Source organism: Panicum virgatum, chromosome 6K (assembly GCF_016808335.1).
Source record: "Panicum virgatum strain AP13 chromosome 6K, P.virgatum_v5, whole genome shotgun sequence".
Classification (NCBI taxonomy): Eukaryota; Viridiplantae; Streptophyta; class Magnoliopsida; order Poales; family Poaceae; genus Panicum; species Panicum virgatum.
The window spans coordinates 46,703,196-46,721,222 of NC_053141.1; the positions used below are offsets into that span (position 1 = coordinate 46,703,196).

Consider the following 18,027-nt stretch of genomic DNA (forward strand, 5'->3'; position numbering starts at 1 on the left):
ATATGCAGTGAACAAAACTGAATGACACGTGTATCTCTATATGTCACTATGTCAGTGATAAATCATATTTTTCGCTCAAGCTCCATATATAGCCTGAGCATGTTATTGAGATATACTCCATCTGAATATGTTGAGAATTCAGCAGAAAGTAAGAAAGCAGTTATTACTACATCTGAATTCAGAAGAGATGTTAACGTTGAAAATCAATTAAGCAATAGAAATAATAAGTCCTCAAAAGAAGAGCAGAGGTCTGTCAAACCATGAACTACACTGCCGCGCGGCGGGAAACCAAATATGAACCACACATGGGACATGAAATTCAGAAGACAAACACAAGAAGACCACACTATTGACAGCATCTCGATCACTGCTTGAAGCAAATAAACTGATACATGACACCAATGATGACTGTATTTCTCTGGGAATTGAAGCTCTTCGATTCAGTTTTTGATGGAACAAATTCCAGAACTTGCCAAGAAATATGTGTCTAAATAATAATTCAAAAAACCCTCAGGTTTAAGTTCTACTAGCCATTATTTTTGAGTCGATGCGCCACCACCAAATACAAACACACTAATAAGCACTGTATGCATGTACAATAATGCAAACACGGACAGCAACAATGACAATGACATGCACACGCTCGAGAAGAAGAAAGATGCACGAGATGAAAATGACATGCAGCTACTAGCTAGCTAGCTTGATTTGGTGCCAGATTATGTCAAGCCGGGCCACGACCCAATCAAAGAATCCAAGATGCTAGCTAGCCGGTCTGCTGCAGCCGGTGTAACAATGCTGCGCGGAGGGCGCGCTCGTCCCGCAGCACGGCGGCGGGCACGTCCACGACGGCGTTCTGCACGGTCATGCCGCCGACGAGGCACACGCTCGCGTGCTGCACCGGCAGATCCAGCCAGCGGAGAGCGAGCATGAAGCGCGCGGGGGCATGGCGCGCCGCGGTCGTCAGGCGCAGCTCCGCCGCCTCGCTCCCGACCATCCGCACCTCCAGGTTCTCCTGCACGGGGGCGGCGGCGGCAGCCGCCGCGGCAAGCTTGTTCTCGGCCTCGAGCTGGGCGACGCGGCCGCGGAGCTGGGCGATGTAGGCGGCCGCGTCGGCGAGGAGGGACGCCTTGTCCATCCGCGACACGGTGGGCACGGCGGCCCGGAGATCGCAGAAGAGGCGGTTGAGCTTGTCCCGCCGCTGCCGCTCCGCCTCCACGTGGGTGACGGCCGCCGTGCCTTTACTCCGCGGCCCGGGCTTCCGGCCGCGCCTCTTGGGCGCAGGTGGTGCCGCCGGCAGCCGGCCGGACAGTCGTTCTTCGTTGCCCGGGGCCTGCGAGGCCTCGTCGCCCCCGTCTTCCAGCAGGGGCCCATCGTCCAGCATGGAGTCGTCCATCCCCAGCCATCGCTCCAGGGCCTCGCTGGACACGAAGCCGGGTTCCTGGTGGTGGTGGCCGGCGGTGGAGAAGATGGAGGCCGGGGAGGGAGAGCTGCAGGTGGTGGAGGCGGGACGCACAAGCTCAAGCTCAAGCTCAAGCACATCCATTTGCACTAGCTACTTGTGCGCGGCAAGGGGCAGGCTCTAGTTATATATATAGGCTACATAGAGTTCAACTGCGCAAAACTTGTAAAGATTAATTAGAAATAATTATTAGCTGTACTATGCAAACTGACCTCGGAGGATACGAGGTTTGCTGGGGTGTTTCACTGTTTTGTTCAGTTGCCCATTCGAATTCAAGGACTAAACATTAGGCCCATCCCATTTTAATTATTATTTTAATTAAACTTTATTTAATAATATTTTAAATAGCAAGATTCTGTTGCTACACTGACTAAACTTCAATCTCGTCACATTCGGCGGAGTGTCTGTCCTGAGTAAACGAGGACTCAAACAGAATTAACGCGGGATTGGATAACCTGTAAGGATGGCAATGGGTCAGATTTGGGTCGGATGCGATCTCTCGGCACCGAAAACCGAAATCTGAACTTAAAACCCGACCTGAATATGAATTCGGGTGAAAATCTATCTCCAAAATCAAATCCGCGGATACCCGAAACTCGTTTTATATGGTAATATAGTAAGAGCAATAAGTATTTTCTATAAACATATATATGATATATATAACATTTATACGTATAAACACAAGAGGCAATAAATACTAAATAATTTTTTAAATCAATTTAGAATAAATTTAACAGTTTAAATAAATAAAACATGAGTGTTTATTTAAAATGATTATCCATTGGGTATCCACGGGTGAAAAATCAAATCTGAAACCAAATCCGATAGTTTTTGGAGCTCCGAACCCGAAAACTATGAGTGAGAAATCACCCCCGAATCCGAACCTGCTAGACCCGAAACCCGCGGATACTGGACCTGAACCCGCCCCATTGCCATGCTTAATAACTTGGCGAATCGCATCCGGTCGCCCGCGCAAAACTGGAGCAAAGTCGTCGAGAGGGGAGGGCGACGAGTAGACCTAGCACACGAAGAAAGCTGGTAGCGTGAATCTAGCACAATGTTGTCGAGAGAGAAGGGCGACGGATTGACCTAGCAACATTCCCAATCATTTCTCTTCTCTTCTCTTCTCTTTTCTATCTCTATCTCTTTTCTATCTCTATCTCTATCTCTTCTCTTCTCTTCTCTATCTCTATCTCTATCTCTATCTATGTCTCTACTACTAACCCCTTCATCGTCCGTCCTCGGATGGTCGAGGATTGCCCGTTGGACCAGCGTGCCCGTCCGATCACCAGCCTTCAACCCCGCGCCCGCCCTTCCCCTCGCGCCTCCCTCGCCGCGTCCGTCGCAGGGGTCTGAGCTGCGGGCGGATCGACGGATCGAGCCGGCAGAGACCCACCTCCTCCGCGCAGATCCATGCCTCCTCCGCCGCCACGCCGCGCCCCTCGTGCTCCGACCCCGCGCTCTTGCCTCCGCCGCGCCGCGCCTAGGTTCTCTTTGACTGCCATGGATCGATCGACCCGCGGTGACGCCGGCCTCCTCCTCACTTGCCGTCTCTCCGCGCGAGGTCGACAACCTACCACTCAGCCGTCGAGCCGCAGTGCCATCACCTCCAGGCCGGCCACCTCCACCCTTGCTGTGCGTCCAAGGCTCGCTGCTGCGTATCCCCATCACCGGGCTGCCTCTCCTCACAGCAAAATCGATCGTGCGCTACTGTTGGTGCCTAACCCTAACCCTAGGGTGTTGGCCCCAGTGCGCTGCCGCCGGCTTTCCCCGACCTCACCACCAATTCTTGCCGGCGGCAACCTCTATCTTCATCTCCACCGTCACGATGGTATGCACTGAATTGTCAACTCTGCTTTGTTTTTCCGTTCCCATGCCTCCTATTCTGACCATTGTCCTATATCAAGCGACGACAGCCAGGTCTCCAAAGAATCATGACAACAACTCTGTAGAATCATGTGAGCCCCTAATTAAATTCTATCTCTTTGTTCAACTAATTAGCATTATATTTGTGGCGTTTGGACATAGGGTCTTGAAAGGATCTTGATCACGCGATGTCGTAGCCTAGAGGGGGGTGAATAGGCGTTTCTTCAAAATTTGGCGTTTAATCCCTGCTGGGACTGCTTGGACCGGTAAGACCGGTCTATGCACGCAGACAGCGCAGTCAGCAGGAACAAATCCCCTCTCGAGCTTGAACCTATAAGAAACTTGGGATATGTGTCTTGCAGAGTATTTCTAACAATATAAACAAGTCCCTACACACAAGTAGAGCACACCCAAGTAGATCGAGCGGAAGCACAATTCAAACTCAAAACTATAAATGCAAGGTAAGTAAATCAAACCGAAATAGAGATGATGCAATGAAGACACGGTGATTTGTTTGACCGAAGTTCGGATTCACCCCGTGCACCCACGTGTGAATCCTAGTCTCCGTTGAGGAAGCTCGTAGTGACCCCAAGGTCAAGCTATCTCCTCTTCTCCACTATATGACCATGCGCCCTCTTGGCACACGATCGAAGCCGCAACAAACTTGCCGCTGCTCACCACAACCTTGGGAGCTAGCCGGCAACGCCTAGCCGTCTAGGAGCCGATGCTCCAAGAGTAACAAATGCTTCAATTGAGTTGGCCGACGCAACCTCAAGTGCTCAAAGCTTGGGATGTTTCTCTCTTGCTCAAATGACTCTCAAGGAATGGATTCACTCAACCCAACTCAAAGATTCACCTTGAATCAAGCAACTCTCACAAAGAGAGGTTGGCGAGGACTCTCCAAGTGCTCACAAGGCTCTCAAGATGTTCTGAAAGGTTCTAGCATCAGCACCCCCGAATGGGTGAAGTCAAGTGGTATAAATACCCCTTCTCACAAAACTAGCCGTTGCCCTGTCAGTGTTAGACCGGTCAGACCGGTCCCCTAGACCGGTCAGACTGGTCGGTTTTGAAAACTAGCCGTTGGAGGATCACCCTGCTCAGACTGGTCAGACCGGTCCCTTGGACCGGTCAGACCGGTCCTTCACTGTTTTCTGCAGTTAGCTCTCACTCCTTAGGCTAAACTCTTTAGGGACTAGTTTGAGCACTTTTGGTATTGTCTAACCTACTGATGTTGCATCCCTCTTAATAGTACGGCATACCTATACTCAAGTGCATAAAAGAAATATACAATTTCCACAATTACTTGAGCTTCTTCATAATATGATCATGCCGACTTTTCTTCGATCAAGACCATGAGGGCATCAACATCTTCTTTCTTTTGAGCATACCCGCTTTGAGCTAGTGACTTTGAATCTTTGTATTGCATAGGAATGGAATCCACCTTGATTCACAAGTCACCTTCTTTTCTTGAATAATGACACTCTTCAACATAGAGTTCTCCATGACTCTAGGATCTCCGGCCTTTGACCCGTATCGATTTCTTTGCTCCCCCCAAGCCGTCGCTTGCGTAGCCTCTTGAAACACGCCTCTCGGTCCTCTACCTTTATCCTAGCCGTCCATCTTGAACTCATATTGATTTGTGTCATGCATGAATTTTTCATTGTCAATTTGAATTCTCAATTTAATCTTATATGCAAGCCTTCCAATTTGAGACATCATATATGTATCAACTCATGTCTCATTCTCTTTTGCCTTGCTTGCTTGCATCTTAAGTTAACATCCATTTATCACATGTGACAAAATCTTCTATATTTGAGACTATGCATAAGCATATCACGTCTCATTCACAAAATCTTTACTGGTCACTTTGAATCCCATCATAGATCGAAACAAGCCTTCGCAAATATTAGAGCATTTATATCAATCATGAATACTTTGCTCTATTTTACTTTTTTCTTGTTTTGCTTGTCACATACACATTATACCAATGAGATAAACACGCTTGCTTGCAACACATGAGCCATCTCTTTTAATACACATTTCATAATTTAAATACCTGTTCATAATCTCATGCAAACAAGTTAGTCCTTTAATCATGTTGTCAATCAATGCTCCAAAACCCACTCGGGCCTAGATGCTCTTTCAATCTCCCCCTTTTTGGTGATTGATGACAACCCGATTAAAGCTTACAAAAAGATATTCAATAAATTTTTTGAATTCTCAGATTTAGTTAGAGCTCCCCCTCAATATGTGCATATGAATGGAATTCATCTCAAATTGGCCTCACATGCCAAAATACACATATTGAGCACAAATGAGACTCCCCCTAAATCTCAGCATCCGTGGGGTGTAACAAGTGTGTGTGATCATCATAAATAAGTCCGTGATGCAATATGTCATGTAACGCACACAAGCAAACATAAGAGCAATGCCGCTGCCATAGACCGGTCAGACCGGTCCCTGGGACCGGTCAGACCGGTCCACATCAGCCAGCACGCGCTTGGACCGGTCAGACCGGTCCCCTCTGACCGGTCAGACCGGTCACAGACTGCCAAAACAGCCCAAGGCTGAAATAAAAGACATTACATCACTCAAAAATTTCACACTATCATAAACATTCCTTATGTATTTAAAACAAGATAAATACACCCAATAGCATTCAATACAAGTGTTCTCAAGTCCGCACAAATCCTTAATACGAAAGAGATGGATATGATTTTACAAGATGAGACAAGAATATCCAAACATATCCAAATCATGATGTCCATACATCCATCATCCATACATGATATATAATAAGAGCTAGATGATACAAGATGATCTCAAGATACATATCCCATCTACTCTCAAGATGGCACACACACAGACACAAAGATAAGCTTTAATCCTCCAAATTTCTCCCCCTTTGTCATCCATCAACAAAAAGCGTACAAGAGGAGAAGAGTGTGCTGCCAATCTGAAATCACTGCCCACCTGTAGAGAATCCACCAGTATTGCTCGAATAAGCAAAGAATGAGTCACTCCAGCTAGCCACTGTCGTCTCAACTGAGTCAGGAGCCGGAGAAAGTGAAGCTGTAGTCCCTGCATATCCCATATCTGGTGAAGAAGAAGTCCCTCCAAGATCAAAGTGAAGTGAAGGGGGTGCAGAAACTGTAGGAAACGTCGCCGACGACCCTGGAACAGTCGACGAACTGACGTGTGTCCCAAACTGAGGTCCTGCACTGAAAGGTGGAATTGACCCCATGAAACTGGAAGTGAACGGCGGGGGCCCTAAGTATGGTCCAGCGAACTGAGATCCCGCAAACTGTCCTGCGAACATCTGTGGGCCTGTGGTGAAAAGCTGTGGACCTGGACGGAACTGAGATGCAAAAAGTGGAGATCCGTGTCCGAACTGCTGAGCTAAAGACGATCCACCTGGCTGACTCTCCTGACCAAAGAACATCTGCTCACCCAGGTGGCCATACTGCCCAAAATCCATCCCCTGGAAGCTCTCAATCATCTGGTCAAGTGAGGGGATCTCTGCTGCCTCTAGCTCTGGTGAGATAGGCGAGAGAGGTGGCTGGAGCTGCATGGCAGTGTACATCCTCTTCTAATTATCCCTCAGCTTCTTGTTGTTCTTTCTCTCCCTCTCCTGATTAACCAGAATGTCTCTCTTGTTCTTAATCATGCCTACAAATGTCCTGAACATCCGCCTAAAGGAAGAGGAAGACCTGCGAGGAGGGGAAACATCTCTACCCGCATGAGGCACAAAGCCTCCAGCTGGCTCCTCCTGCTGAGGCACGTCCTGAGCGTGCTGCTGTGCATCTGCATCTTGATCAGGTAGTGGACCCTGATCCTCCTGAACCTCGTCATATCTGCCCTCAGAAGGAACTCTCACATGCTTAGGATGTTTGATCCTAAGCGGCTCATGCTTCACGTCCATCCCAAAATTTCTCCTGGTGACATTCAGTATCACCCTCATGATATACGGTGCATAGCCACATGTCTTCAAGGGAGTCTCAGAAATATGCTTGATTTCCTCCCAAATGAAGTCACCAATACTGAAGTCACCGCCTCGAGGGTCTGGCTGCATCCTATTCATCAAGTTCTTGGCATGCGCTGAAATATCACTGGGATTCCCGTCTCGGGGTGTGTGTCTTCCTGAACAGCCTGTTCAGAATGGAGTAGTAGGTGTACAGCCCCGTGACCTTGCCTGCATTGCTGACCCTATCCCTCGGATACATGAATCTCACATGATCAGCTGACAGAGGTAAATCATAGTGAAGCTTAGGACGATTCATGTCCTGATCATCAAGTCTCAAGTAACGGCAGAAAGAAGTGTAGGAACACTGGTAGTGATGTCCCTCTGTCATCCAGTAGATAGTCCTCTCATTTCCATTCTCTGGATCATGCCCAAAATATACGGTCGCGTAGAACTGGGCTATCACCTCCTTGTTCCAATCATGCTGGAACCCCATAATATCCTTGATGTGCCTGTCCTCCCACATTTGAGCCACCTCATCACATATTTCATGACCTAAGTTTGCCATATGTGTCCAATCAACCCACTCCAGCTGCTCGTGCAGCTCGATCCTCATTGAGTTTGCTCCTCTTCTCACGGTTTCTCTTATACATGATTTTCAATCTGAGATAGAGAAATATTGAGTTGAAATTAGATCATGAGAAGCAACCCACAAGATCTGGATAGAAAGTATTTGAATTGCACTAGAAAACTGGAAACTGGGTTCTGTCAGTCACAGACCGGTCAGACCGGCCTGATGGACCGGTCAGACCGGTCCCTGACAGAAACTGGAGAAAGGCTCGGTTTTGATGATCTTTGTTCAGGAAAAATGCTAGAGAACTTTGATAAACAATGTTAAGATTATCTAGCACTTTACAAGGCAAAAAGTGGCTTAAGCTGATGGTTTTGGGTTCTGGCCAGACCGACCGGTCTGACCGCTCGGGCGGACCGGTCAGACCGGTCGGGCGGCGCCCGAACCCTAGGATTTGATTCCGAGCAATGCGAGCCACGAAACTTCTTGATCTCTTAGGGAATGGTTCCTAGGCCTAGCAGAACCTACTGGACCAAAGGGATTGAAAAGATATGCGCTAAGCTAAGAGATCGGGCGAGGGAAACATGTGATACCTTGGAAGGGAGATGAACTCGTGAGGATCTTCAAAGACAACTTCACCACTGATTGATTTTCCCCTTCTAGCCCCAATGCATGTGATGAAGCAATCAAAACAAGGGCTAGAACTCCAAACCTCCAATGAAGTGAAGATGGAGAGGAGAGTGGAGGAGGGGCGCCACACGGGTGAGAGGAGGAAGAAGTCAGTGGCAAAGTGGTGAAAAGTGAGAGGTTTTGACTGTTTTACCCCGTGGAGGGGTAAAAAGAAGTTACCGGGTTGGACCGGTCGCACCTGATGTGCCAGAAACTTTGCTGTCCAGACTATCCGGGCTAATTTCCGGAGTATCCGGGTATATCCCAGAGTATCTGGGAAAATATCCAGAGAATCCGGGACAATGATCACAAAGAAGTTTTAGAAAGATAATTCCTTGATCAAATGATTAAGCACTTCTAAAAATTCATATTTTCTAACCTTATGTGCTAACCATGAGTTGGATAGGAGGATGACTAAGTAAGGAGTATTATGGTGAACACATATTTCCGAAACAAGAGCTCCTTGTTACTTCCAAGGAAGAGATGATTTTCCAATATAACCACTCCTTGGATGAGAGAAGTGATATAGATAGGAATCTATGGACATGAGAAGAACTCACTACTTGTGACTAGCCATCAAACAATCAATGAGAACTATAGTCACAAGTAGATTGATACGGTCACAAAGACCAAGATTCAAATACTTTCAAATTTGACACACAACCTATAATGCTAGTTGAGTTTTCGAAAAACATCTATCCTATAACACTCATAGCATGCTACAAGTCAAGCTATCACCACACTAGAGAGCTTAGCACAAACCTTACTCAATTTTACACATGATTGACACTTCAGTCACAGTTAGGAAGGTTTTAGCTAAAAATCTAGGTGACAAGATTTCTTGAGCTTGATGCATACAAATGCACACACTAGTATTAATACGTGGCCTAGATGCTCAAAGGTAAAGCATAATGAGTAGAAAACATACCTTTGCCTCTTAGCCACTTAAACTTGTGCTTAAACTTTTAGAAACAAACAATAGTTCTAAATAGTGTGCAATGTAGCACAAGTACTTCATGATTATGCTTTGTCAATCAATATTTGATCCGTCGGATGGTTTTACTTATATTAACTTTGATTGGATCCATAAAGAGCATAATCAACACTATAAGAGACTACATATTCACTCGAGGAAAATATTAGTCCCAAAGACACAAATTGCAAAGTGATCTCCCCAAAATAAGTGCATAAGAGTTTTGAATTTCTTTTATATGCACTTTATCCATATTAAGAGACTAGGAGAGACTACTTTAACAAGTTGGTCAAAAAGCACATAAAAAGATATTTAATTGAAATTGTGCTAGATTCTCTTACTGCCTGAAGTACATGACCCCAAGAGATGCCTATAAAGCATATGCACTGAGAAGAACCCTTTTTCACATAGCTTCTTTCTCGTTTCTTCAGTTTCCTACAGTTTTCTGGTCTAGACCGGTCAGACCGGTCTGATGGACCGGTCAGACCGGTCACACCAGTCAAACTGCAGTAACCTTCAATTTGTTCATGTCTTGCTTAAACGAATGTCTACTAGATATATTTGCTTTCCTGCATTAAAACAAGACATTACTCTACACAAGAGCCATTAAACGCATATCACGGCAAATGGAGAGTAACTCAAAGGAAAATGCTTTAGTCACTTATTTAGAATGTCCCAAACTCAACACAAGTGACACACTAGTACTCACCAAGAGTTAAGTGACTAATGCAATTTAAAATTAAAAACGAGTTACCGAGATAGCATTGGATGAAGATATGCAAGATTATTCCTTGAACTTGGTTAATGACATGAATACGCAATAAACTTTAAAGAACCAAGCTCTCCAATGCATCTCCATGTACATGCAACCTTTTAAGCTTTCTTTGGTGCCCAATACTCGTTGGGCCCTGCAACGTTAGCCACAATAGACTTGGGAACCCAAACTGCCCTTATGCTAGCATTAGGTGACTTGATCACCTTAGTAGCATAAGTACTCATCTTGTCCTTCCCAAGCTTAGTAAAGTCATATTGAACAGTTTTTGAGTTAGACAAATTACCATTTGGGCAATCCTTGCTCATATGACCTTTTACTCGACAAGTCTAGCAAATTCGGTGCTTAATCTTGACGAAGGTGCTCTTGACTTGATACTTGTGCTTCTGAGCATCACAAGTCTTCTTGAGTGGAAGAGTGGGCTTTGTTGGCTTCTTGACGGGTCCTGCAGCAACTCTGGCTTGGACCGGTCTGACCGGTCGGGAGTGACCGGTCTGACCGGCCTGGTCAGACCTGAACTGCTGAGAACAGCACTGGATCATATGCCCCTTTTTCCTGCATCCAAAGCACACTCTATTTTCTGGAAGCTTTCTTTGACTTCTTGAAAGTCGCTCTTCCTCATCGGACTTGATTTGACAATTTCTTGCATAATGCCCTTTCTCTAGACATCTATAGCACTTGATGTGTCCTAGAGACTTCTTTCTTGAAATCTTGTGTTTGATACTCTTTTGATCTTGTTGAAGAGTTAATCTAGTGATGTTTGAACCCTTCTCAAGCTTCTTCACCACGGAGTCACGGTTATCTTGAGAAGGTCTCACTTTCTCCTTGCCCTTCAACTTAATCACTTGTTCTTTGAGTCTTTTTACTTCATGCATAAGTTCTTTATTTTCTTGTGCAATTAAGTCATCACAAGATTCTACAAATACTTGCTCAATACTAGATTGGCTTGCTTGAGAACAACATGATTTAGTGTAAGTCAAGTCAAATTGAACTTGTGAGCATGTGCAAGTGTGGGATAGAGGTTCATAGGATTTTACCGTTGTAGCCATAACCCCATGAGCCACTTCAAGTGAGACATGTGAGTTCACAAGCATCTCATAGGATTTTTCAAGCTCCGTATGAGTTCCTTGCAAAGCCACATGCTCACTAGTGAGCTTCTCCAACCTTGCCTTGAGCACTTGATTTTCCTTTTCTAAAGAGTCAATCCGACACAAGGAGTTAGTAGATAAATTCTCTGATTTTCTTACCAAGGAGGCATAGATGATCTTGAGCTTATCAAGCTCTTCTTTGAATTTCATTACTTGCTCAACTCCTTGGTTATCTCCTTTCTTGAGTTCGGCTGTCAAGCACTTGTGATCAACATCACTCGAAGATGTTGACTCATATAAAGCTCTTGCTTGCCTTGATCGCCGTCGGGAGCACTTTTTGCTCTCTTTGCGTTGTCCCCTGGTCAGACCGGTCTGACCGATTCCAACAGGGAACTAGCAGACTTTGCTCCTTTTCTTCCTTGATCATCGGAAGAAGCTACAAGAGGATGAGTATGATTCTCTGAAGTAATATACTCCTCTAGTAACCCTTCATCTTCTTCTTGATCTTCGTCGTCACTATCTTCTTCGCATATTGCCACTAGAAGTTTCCAAAGACTATATGCATCAAGACGTATCTTTGCAAATTTCTTCTCCTCTTGTATAGAATCTGCAAAATCTTTGTCCATGCTTTCAAACAAGAGGTCAATTACACGACGATTACACAACAAGCATTCCTTTTCGTTATTTGACAAATTTTTAAATCCTTTAGGTAGAATGCTAGTATTTATGGCTTGCTCAAAAGAAGGACCCATGTTCCTTAGCATATTACGAATATGAGCTGACCAAGAAATATAGTTTGAGCCATTTATACCAAGGGGCTCAAACGGTACCTCGCAAAATGTCGACATGGTGATTTTCCAAGCGGTGAGGCTTCAATCCGAAGACCAAAGCTCTGATACCAATTGAAAGGATCTTGATCACGCGATGTCGTAGCCTAGAGGGGGTGAATAGGCGTTTCTTCAAAATTTGGCGTTTAATCCCTGCTGGGACTTCCTGGACCGATCAGACCGGTCTACCAGACCGGGTAGACCGGTCAGACCGGTCTATGCAGGCAGACAGCACAGTCAGCAGGAACAAGTCCCCTCTCGAGCTTGAACCTATAAGAAACTTGGGATATGTGTCTTGCAGAGTATTTCTAACAATATAAACAAGTCCCTACACACAAGCAGAGCACACCCAAATAGATCGAGCGGAAGCACAATTCAAACTCAAAACTATAAATGCAATGTAAGTAAATCAAATCGAAATAGAGATGATGCAATGAAGACACGGTGATTTGTTTGACCGAAGTTCGGATTCACCCCGTGCACCCACGTGTGAATCCTAGTCTCCGTTGAGGAAGCTCGTAGTGACCCCAAGGTCAAGCTATCTCCTCTTCTCCCCTATATGACCATGCGCCCTCTTGGCACATGATCGAAGCCGCAACAAACTTGCCGCTGCTCACCACAACCTTGGGAGCTAGCCGGCAACGCCTAGCCGTCTAGGAGCCGATGCTCCAAGAGTAACAAATACTTCAATCGAGTTGGCCGACGCAACCTCAAGTGCTCAAAGCTTGGGATGTTTCTCTCTTGCTCAAATGACTCTCAAGGAATGGATTCACTCAACCCAACTCAAAGATTCACCTTGAATCAAGCAACTCTCACAAAGAGAGGTTGGGGAGGACTCTCCAAGTGCTCACAAGGCTCTCAAGATGTTCTGAAAGGTTCTAGCATCAGCACCCCCGAATGGGTGAAGTCAAGTGGTATAAATACCCCTTCTCACAAAACTAGCCGTTGCCCTGTCAGTGTTAGACCGGTCAGACCGGTCGGTTTTGAAAACTAGCCGTTGGAGGCTCACCCTACTCAGACCGGTCAGACCGGTCCTTCACTGTTTTCTGCAGTTAGCTCTCACTCCTTATGCTAAACTCTTTAGGGACTGGTTTGAGCACTTTTGGTATTATCTAACCTACTGATGTTGCATCCCTCTTAATAGTACGACATACCTATACTCAAGTGCATAAAAGAAATATACAATTTGCACAATTACTTGAGCTTCTTCATAATATGATCATGCCGACTTTTCTTCGATTAAGACCATGAGGGCATCAACATCTTCTTTCTTTTGAGCATACCCGCTTTGAGCTAGTGACCTTGAATCTTTGTATTGCATAGGAATGGAATCCACCTTGATTCACAAGTCACCTTCTTTTCTTGAATAATGACACTCTTCAACATAGAGCTCTCCATGACTCTAGGATCTCCGGCCTTTGACCCGTATCGGTTTCTTTGCTCCCCCCCCAAGCCGTCGCTTGCGTAGCCTCTTGAAACACGCCTCTCGGTCCTCTACCTTTATCCTAGCCGTCCATCTTGAACTCATATTGATTTGTGTCATGCATGAATTCTTCATTGTCAATTTGAATTCTCAATTTAATCTTATATGCAAGTCTTCCAATTTGAGACATCATATATGTATCAACTCATGTCTCATTCTCTTTTGTCTTGCTTGCTTGCATCTTAAGTTAACATCCATTTATCACATGTGACAAGATCTTCTATATTTGAGACTATGCATAAGCATATCACATCTCATTCACAAAATCTTTACTTGTCACTTTGAATCCCATCATAGATCGAAACAAGCATTCGCAAATATTAGAGCATTTATATCAATCATGAATAATTTGCTCTATTTTCCTTTTTTCTTGTTTTGCTTGTCACATACACATTATACCAATGAGATAAACACGCTTGCTTGCAACACATGAGCCATCTCTTTTAATACACATTTCATAATTTAAATACCTGTTCATAATCTCATGCAAACAAGTTAGTCCTTTAATCGTGTTGTCAATCAATGCTCAAAAACCCACTCGGGCCTAGATGCTCTTTCAGGTCTGAATTGGATGGACACTTTGATCTTGAAGCATCTGGGAAGGACTCAGTACAAAACTGCAGGTATTAGATTCTTAATTCTTCATGTAGGCCGTATGTTGTCTGTTTGCTTAGATTATTTGTGCCTCTTGGTTGATGGCAATGAGTTAATTTAATTTCAGTTAACAACATTATAATCAAGAACTGCTTGACATTGGATGGAAGTTTAGAGCTTGTGATTAGCAATGACTGCTCTAACAAACTGCAATTTCTTTTCTATCTCTGATTATTGCAGTCCAGATTCTGCAACTGTATACCTAGATATTTGATGCAATACACATCTGTCGATCTTTTCCTTTTTTCAGAGTGATTCTGTAGCTTGTTAGATCATGACTCCATGCATAACCCATAGTATATTCTTGGTTAATTAAATATGCTCTTTAGATGAATGGGGCTAAGGCACTCTTACGCTTTATGTAGTTGTGCTATTTGAAACAATAGGGTTGTCCTTGGCTAAATGTGTTTGGTTGGGATCCCTCAGTTTTGTCATCATGAAGAATCAAGTGTTGCCTCAACTGTCTGGCAGGCTATATATGTGTTAGTGTTTTCTAAATTTATGGGTGTTCCACACTGATCTTATGTTGCTAGGTTCAAACAAATGGGAATACGCATACTACTTGTTGTTCAATAATATGCATGGCACCGAGCAATATAGAAAAAAAAGAGTTTCCTCATATTTTGTTTTAACTTATTCTATTTTCTATTTTCTGAAGAAAAACCTAATGGATCATTGCACTGAAAATTTTTTGTGTTCTCATGGCAAAGCAGAGTTACCAAACCATAATCAAAATCTGAGAATAACCAGGTTGGTTGATCAACTTGCTTGGTTTTCATCGCATTCCAAAAGTGCTTTCGGATGTGACAGGTGATTTTGTTTCTTCCAGGTGATCAGCAAAGTTGGGGCAAGCCTTCTCCGTGACACTAAACCTAGGTCTGAAATGACAGTGAGTGGTACTCTCTCTCTTGCTTGATCTCAATCTCTTTTGGAACAACATTACCATAAGAAGATAGAAGCATTTGCTTCTGCATGTTTGTGTGGCTGAAGTAAGTTCATGTAAGCAGATTCTTCTCTCCTTTTCTTTTTGTTCTTTGTTAATTCCTTTAGATCTCCAAAACAAGGCATGTAAATTCTGGTATTAGCAAGTTTCTCTTTTTTTTTGGTTACTGGTGCCTTGTTGTTTATCCAATTGGATGTCAATGCTCAGTCTAGCAAATTTCAGTATAAAATGTTGGTTGACTTTGCTCTGGACTTAATGTTTGGTATGTTTTCCATGTGATTGTTTTTTAGCATGTCGGACATGAATACAGGATACTGGAGTAAACCAGGTTGTACCCATCCTCTTTCCCCCCGCCTCATGTGAATATGCTTAGCTAAGTTGAAGTGTCGATGGATCGCAATACATGAGAAAAACACACATGCATCTAAATCACATTGCTTTCCAAAATACAATTCAGATTGCCTCTTATGAGAAGTGAATTTCAATTTTATTAGAAGTGTATGAAATTAATGTATCATTTGTTCAACTGTAATTTTCTCTGGTCATTTATATTATTTCAGGTGGGCTGATGGAGCTACAAGATAACACACATCTGAAAACAGCACAAATCATACTCCAACCAGGTCTATCCATACAAGCTTTGCATCATCAGGTTAGTCAGGAGGAAGGTGTAAATGATTTGTGTTCAGGATCTTTTGTAAATCCTTAATGGTGGATGTCGTGGTGGGGGGTGCGTGAAAACTCACATAATCTGATTTATTAAAACTATTAAAACTATTAGCTGATCGTTTATTTTGGTTAGTTACTTGGCATTTGGCAAGCACAGACATGCCACTAACATCTGAGATGACAGTCACCTAGTCTGATGCCTTGACTATTTGCTGACTTGCGGTTCAGATCGCGTCCATCTTGAAGTAATCACACAATCATTTCTATGTCAACTCCTAAACCAATCAGGACCATGGTCATTTGTATGAAGTCCTCTCCTTGATGTAAATTGCAAAAATGTAATATTTTTAGTTTGTTCAGTTTCTGTTCCTCCATTTAAGAATGTAGTCTCCTTTGAAGACACTAAGCCTGCAGTATGGCTTTCCATTTTTTTCTATTAATTATGACTGGTTACAAATAACCTTCTTGCTCTGCAGTGCTCCAAATTATTCTATCTTGCTAGGCATGATTCAAGTAATTTGTTAAAATTTTTACTTTTATCAATGCATAATTTAGATTTGCAAAATGTTGGTATGTGTCTATAGTTCAGTTTATATAAGCTGCCTATCCATCACTGATCTTTCTGGTTGTCTTGTCACTAGGAGAGTGGAGGCACAGAGCGCAACGAAGAGCATTGCATGAGCTGACTAATAATGTGGTGATTGAACATTGCCTAAACAAACACGACCATTGATGCAAGAATGATTGAAATATTAATGTATGGTATTATAATTTTCTTTCTTTGGAACTTAACAATAGATCAGTTCTAAAAGACTATTGTTTAAGGAGTGCTTTGCTAATTGTGTTGGTCTTTCTATTGACACTCAGTCTAGAATCATGATAAGTGTGGTTGTCATTACATTTTAACTTAGTTGATTGAACGATCTCACATCATGTGCAAAACACATTCTTCTAAATATATTTATTTTCTATAGACAACGTTTGATTTAGATCTTTTGCATGACATTATGAGATTTGATATTTATTTTGCCCATAGCAACGCACGGGCATGAATCTAGTCTACCAAAAAATGATTGAAGTAATTTTTTATTTACAAACAAAGGAAAGTAATATGCAGTGCTAAAAATTATGGAACTAAATTGTCTACAAATAATAAAAATTAATTTGTGGGCATACGAGGTGGGTAGATAAAAGTGATTGGTGTAAAAAAATTAGGATTTTGGTGGATACATTTTTCTTCTATCTAGTTCATGGGTCTAAACCTTCTTTTGTCAAACATTTGGACTAGTTCATGGGTCTAAACCTTCTTTTGTCAAACATTTGGACTAGCAAGTGGGACCTCCATGAGGAGTATAATAGACCCATCTAAATCTTATCTTTTTTTTTCTCACCTACCCTCCTCTTGGCTGCTCCTCCTCCAGCTTCGGCGGTCGCCGACGAGGCTGCGACGTGACGGAACAGGGCGGAGGCGGCGGCGGCGCACGACGTGGCATAGCAGCGCGGAGGCGTAGGCGGCGGTGCAGGGGAGAAGGGCTGCGGCGGCGCAGGGGAGTAGAGGCAGGCGGTGGTGCAAAGGGAGGAGCGGAGGTGGAGCATGGCGGAGGCGGCGACGCAGCAGAGCAGGGCGGAGGTGGAGGCGGTGGCGCAGGGGAGGGGTGGAGACAGTGGCGGCGCAAGAGAGGGGCAGACGCGGTGGCAGGTGGCCAGAGGAGGAAGACGAGGGGTGGAGGGTGAAAATCCAATGGTTACTATGCGTTTGCGTTGCACGAATTTCAAATTGTAAAAGTTGGAGGGAATTTTTTTTCGAAAGATTCCCACTCCATACAGGCCTGCAGTCGAAGGCCCAGAAAGTCTTCTTAACTTTTTTTGAAAAAAAAAAGAAAGTCTTCTTACCTGTTCTTGTTCAGGGTGTGAGCAGAGCAGGGCCCGCCCGCGCTGTGGCAAAAGAAGCCACAAAGAAATGTGCTGGCCCATGTTCATCCACTGGCGCCCTTCATTCTTCCAGCCCAGCCGCGGCCCAAACGGCCCACAGAAAGCGTCCTCGGGGCCCGCCCGCATCCGACGGTTGGGCGCCTGGACACGCGGCGTCCAT

The 18,027-nt window shown here is 44.3% G+C and overlaps 1 protein-coding gene and 1 long non-coding RNA gene across 3 annotated transcripts; one reads left to right on the forward strand and one right to left on the reverse strand.

Annotated features, from left to right (window-relative positions):
* Positions 1-411: 411 nt before the first annotated feature.
* LOC120639276 (transcription factor MYC2-like) lies at positions 412-1,547 on the reverse strand. The gene has a single exon (XM_039915250.1). It carries the CDS (start codon positions 1,541-1,543, stop codon positions 764-766), a length of 780 nt encoding a protein of 259 aa, XP_039771184.1. The 5' UTR covers positions 1,544-1,547; the 3' UTR covers positions 412-763.
* Positions 1,548-3,360: 1,813 nt separating this feature from the next.
* On the forward strand, positions 3,361-16,806 carry LOC120713074. Of its 2 annotated transcripts, XR_005691186.1 has the most exons (7): positions 3,361-3,488; positions 14,230-14,292; positions 15,037-15,073; positions 15,153-15,212; positions 15,557-15,594; positions 15,827-15,918; positions 16,577-16,806. It is a non-coding gene; the product is annotated as an uncharacterized LOC120713074 (long non-coding RNA). The 2 variants fall into 2 exon arrangements; XR_005691185.1 differs by having other exon boundaries at positions 15,557-15,918.
* Positions 16,807-18,027: the final 1,221 nt, after the last annotated feature.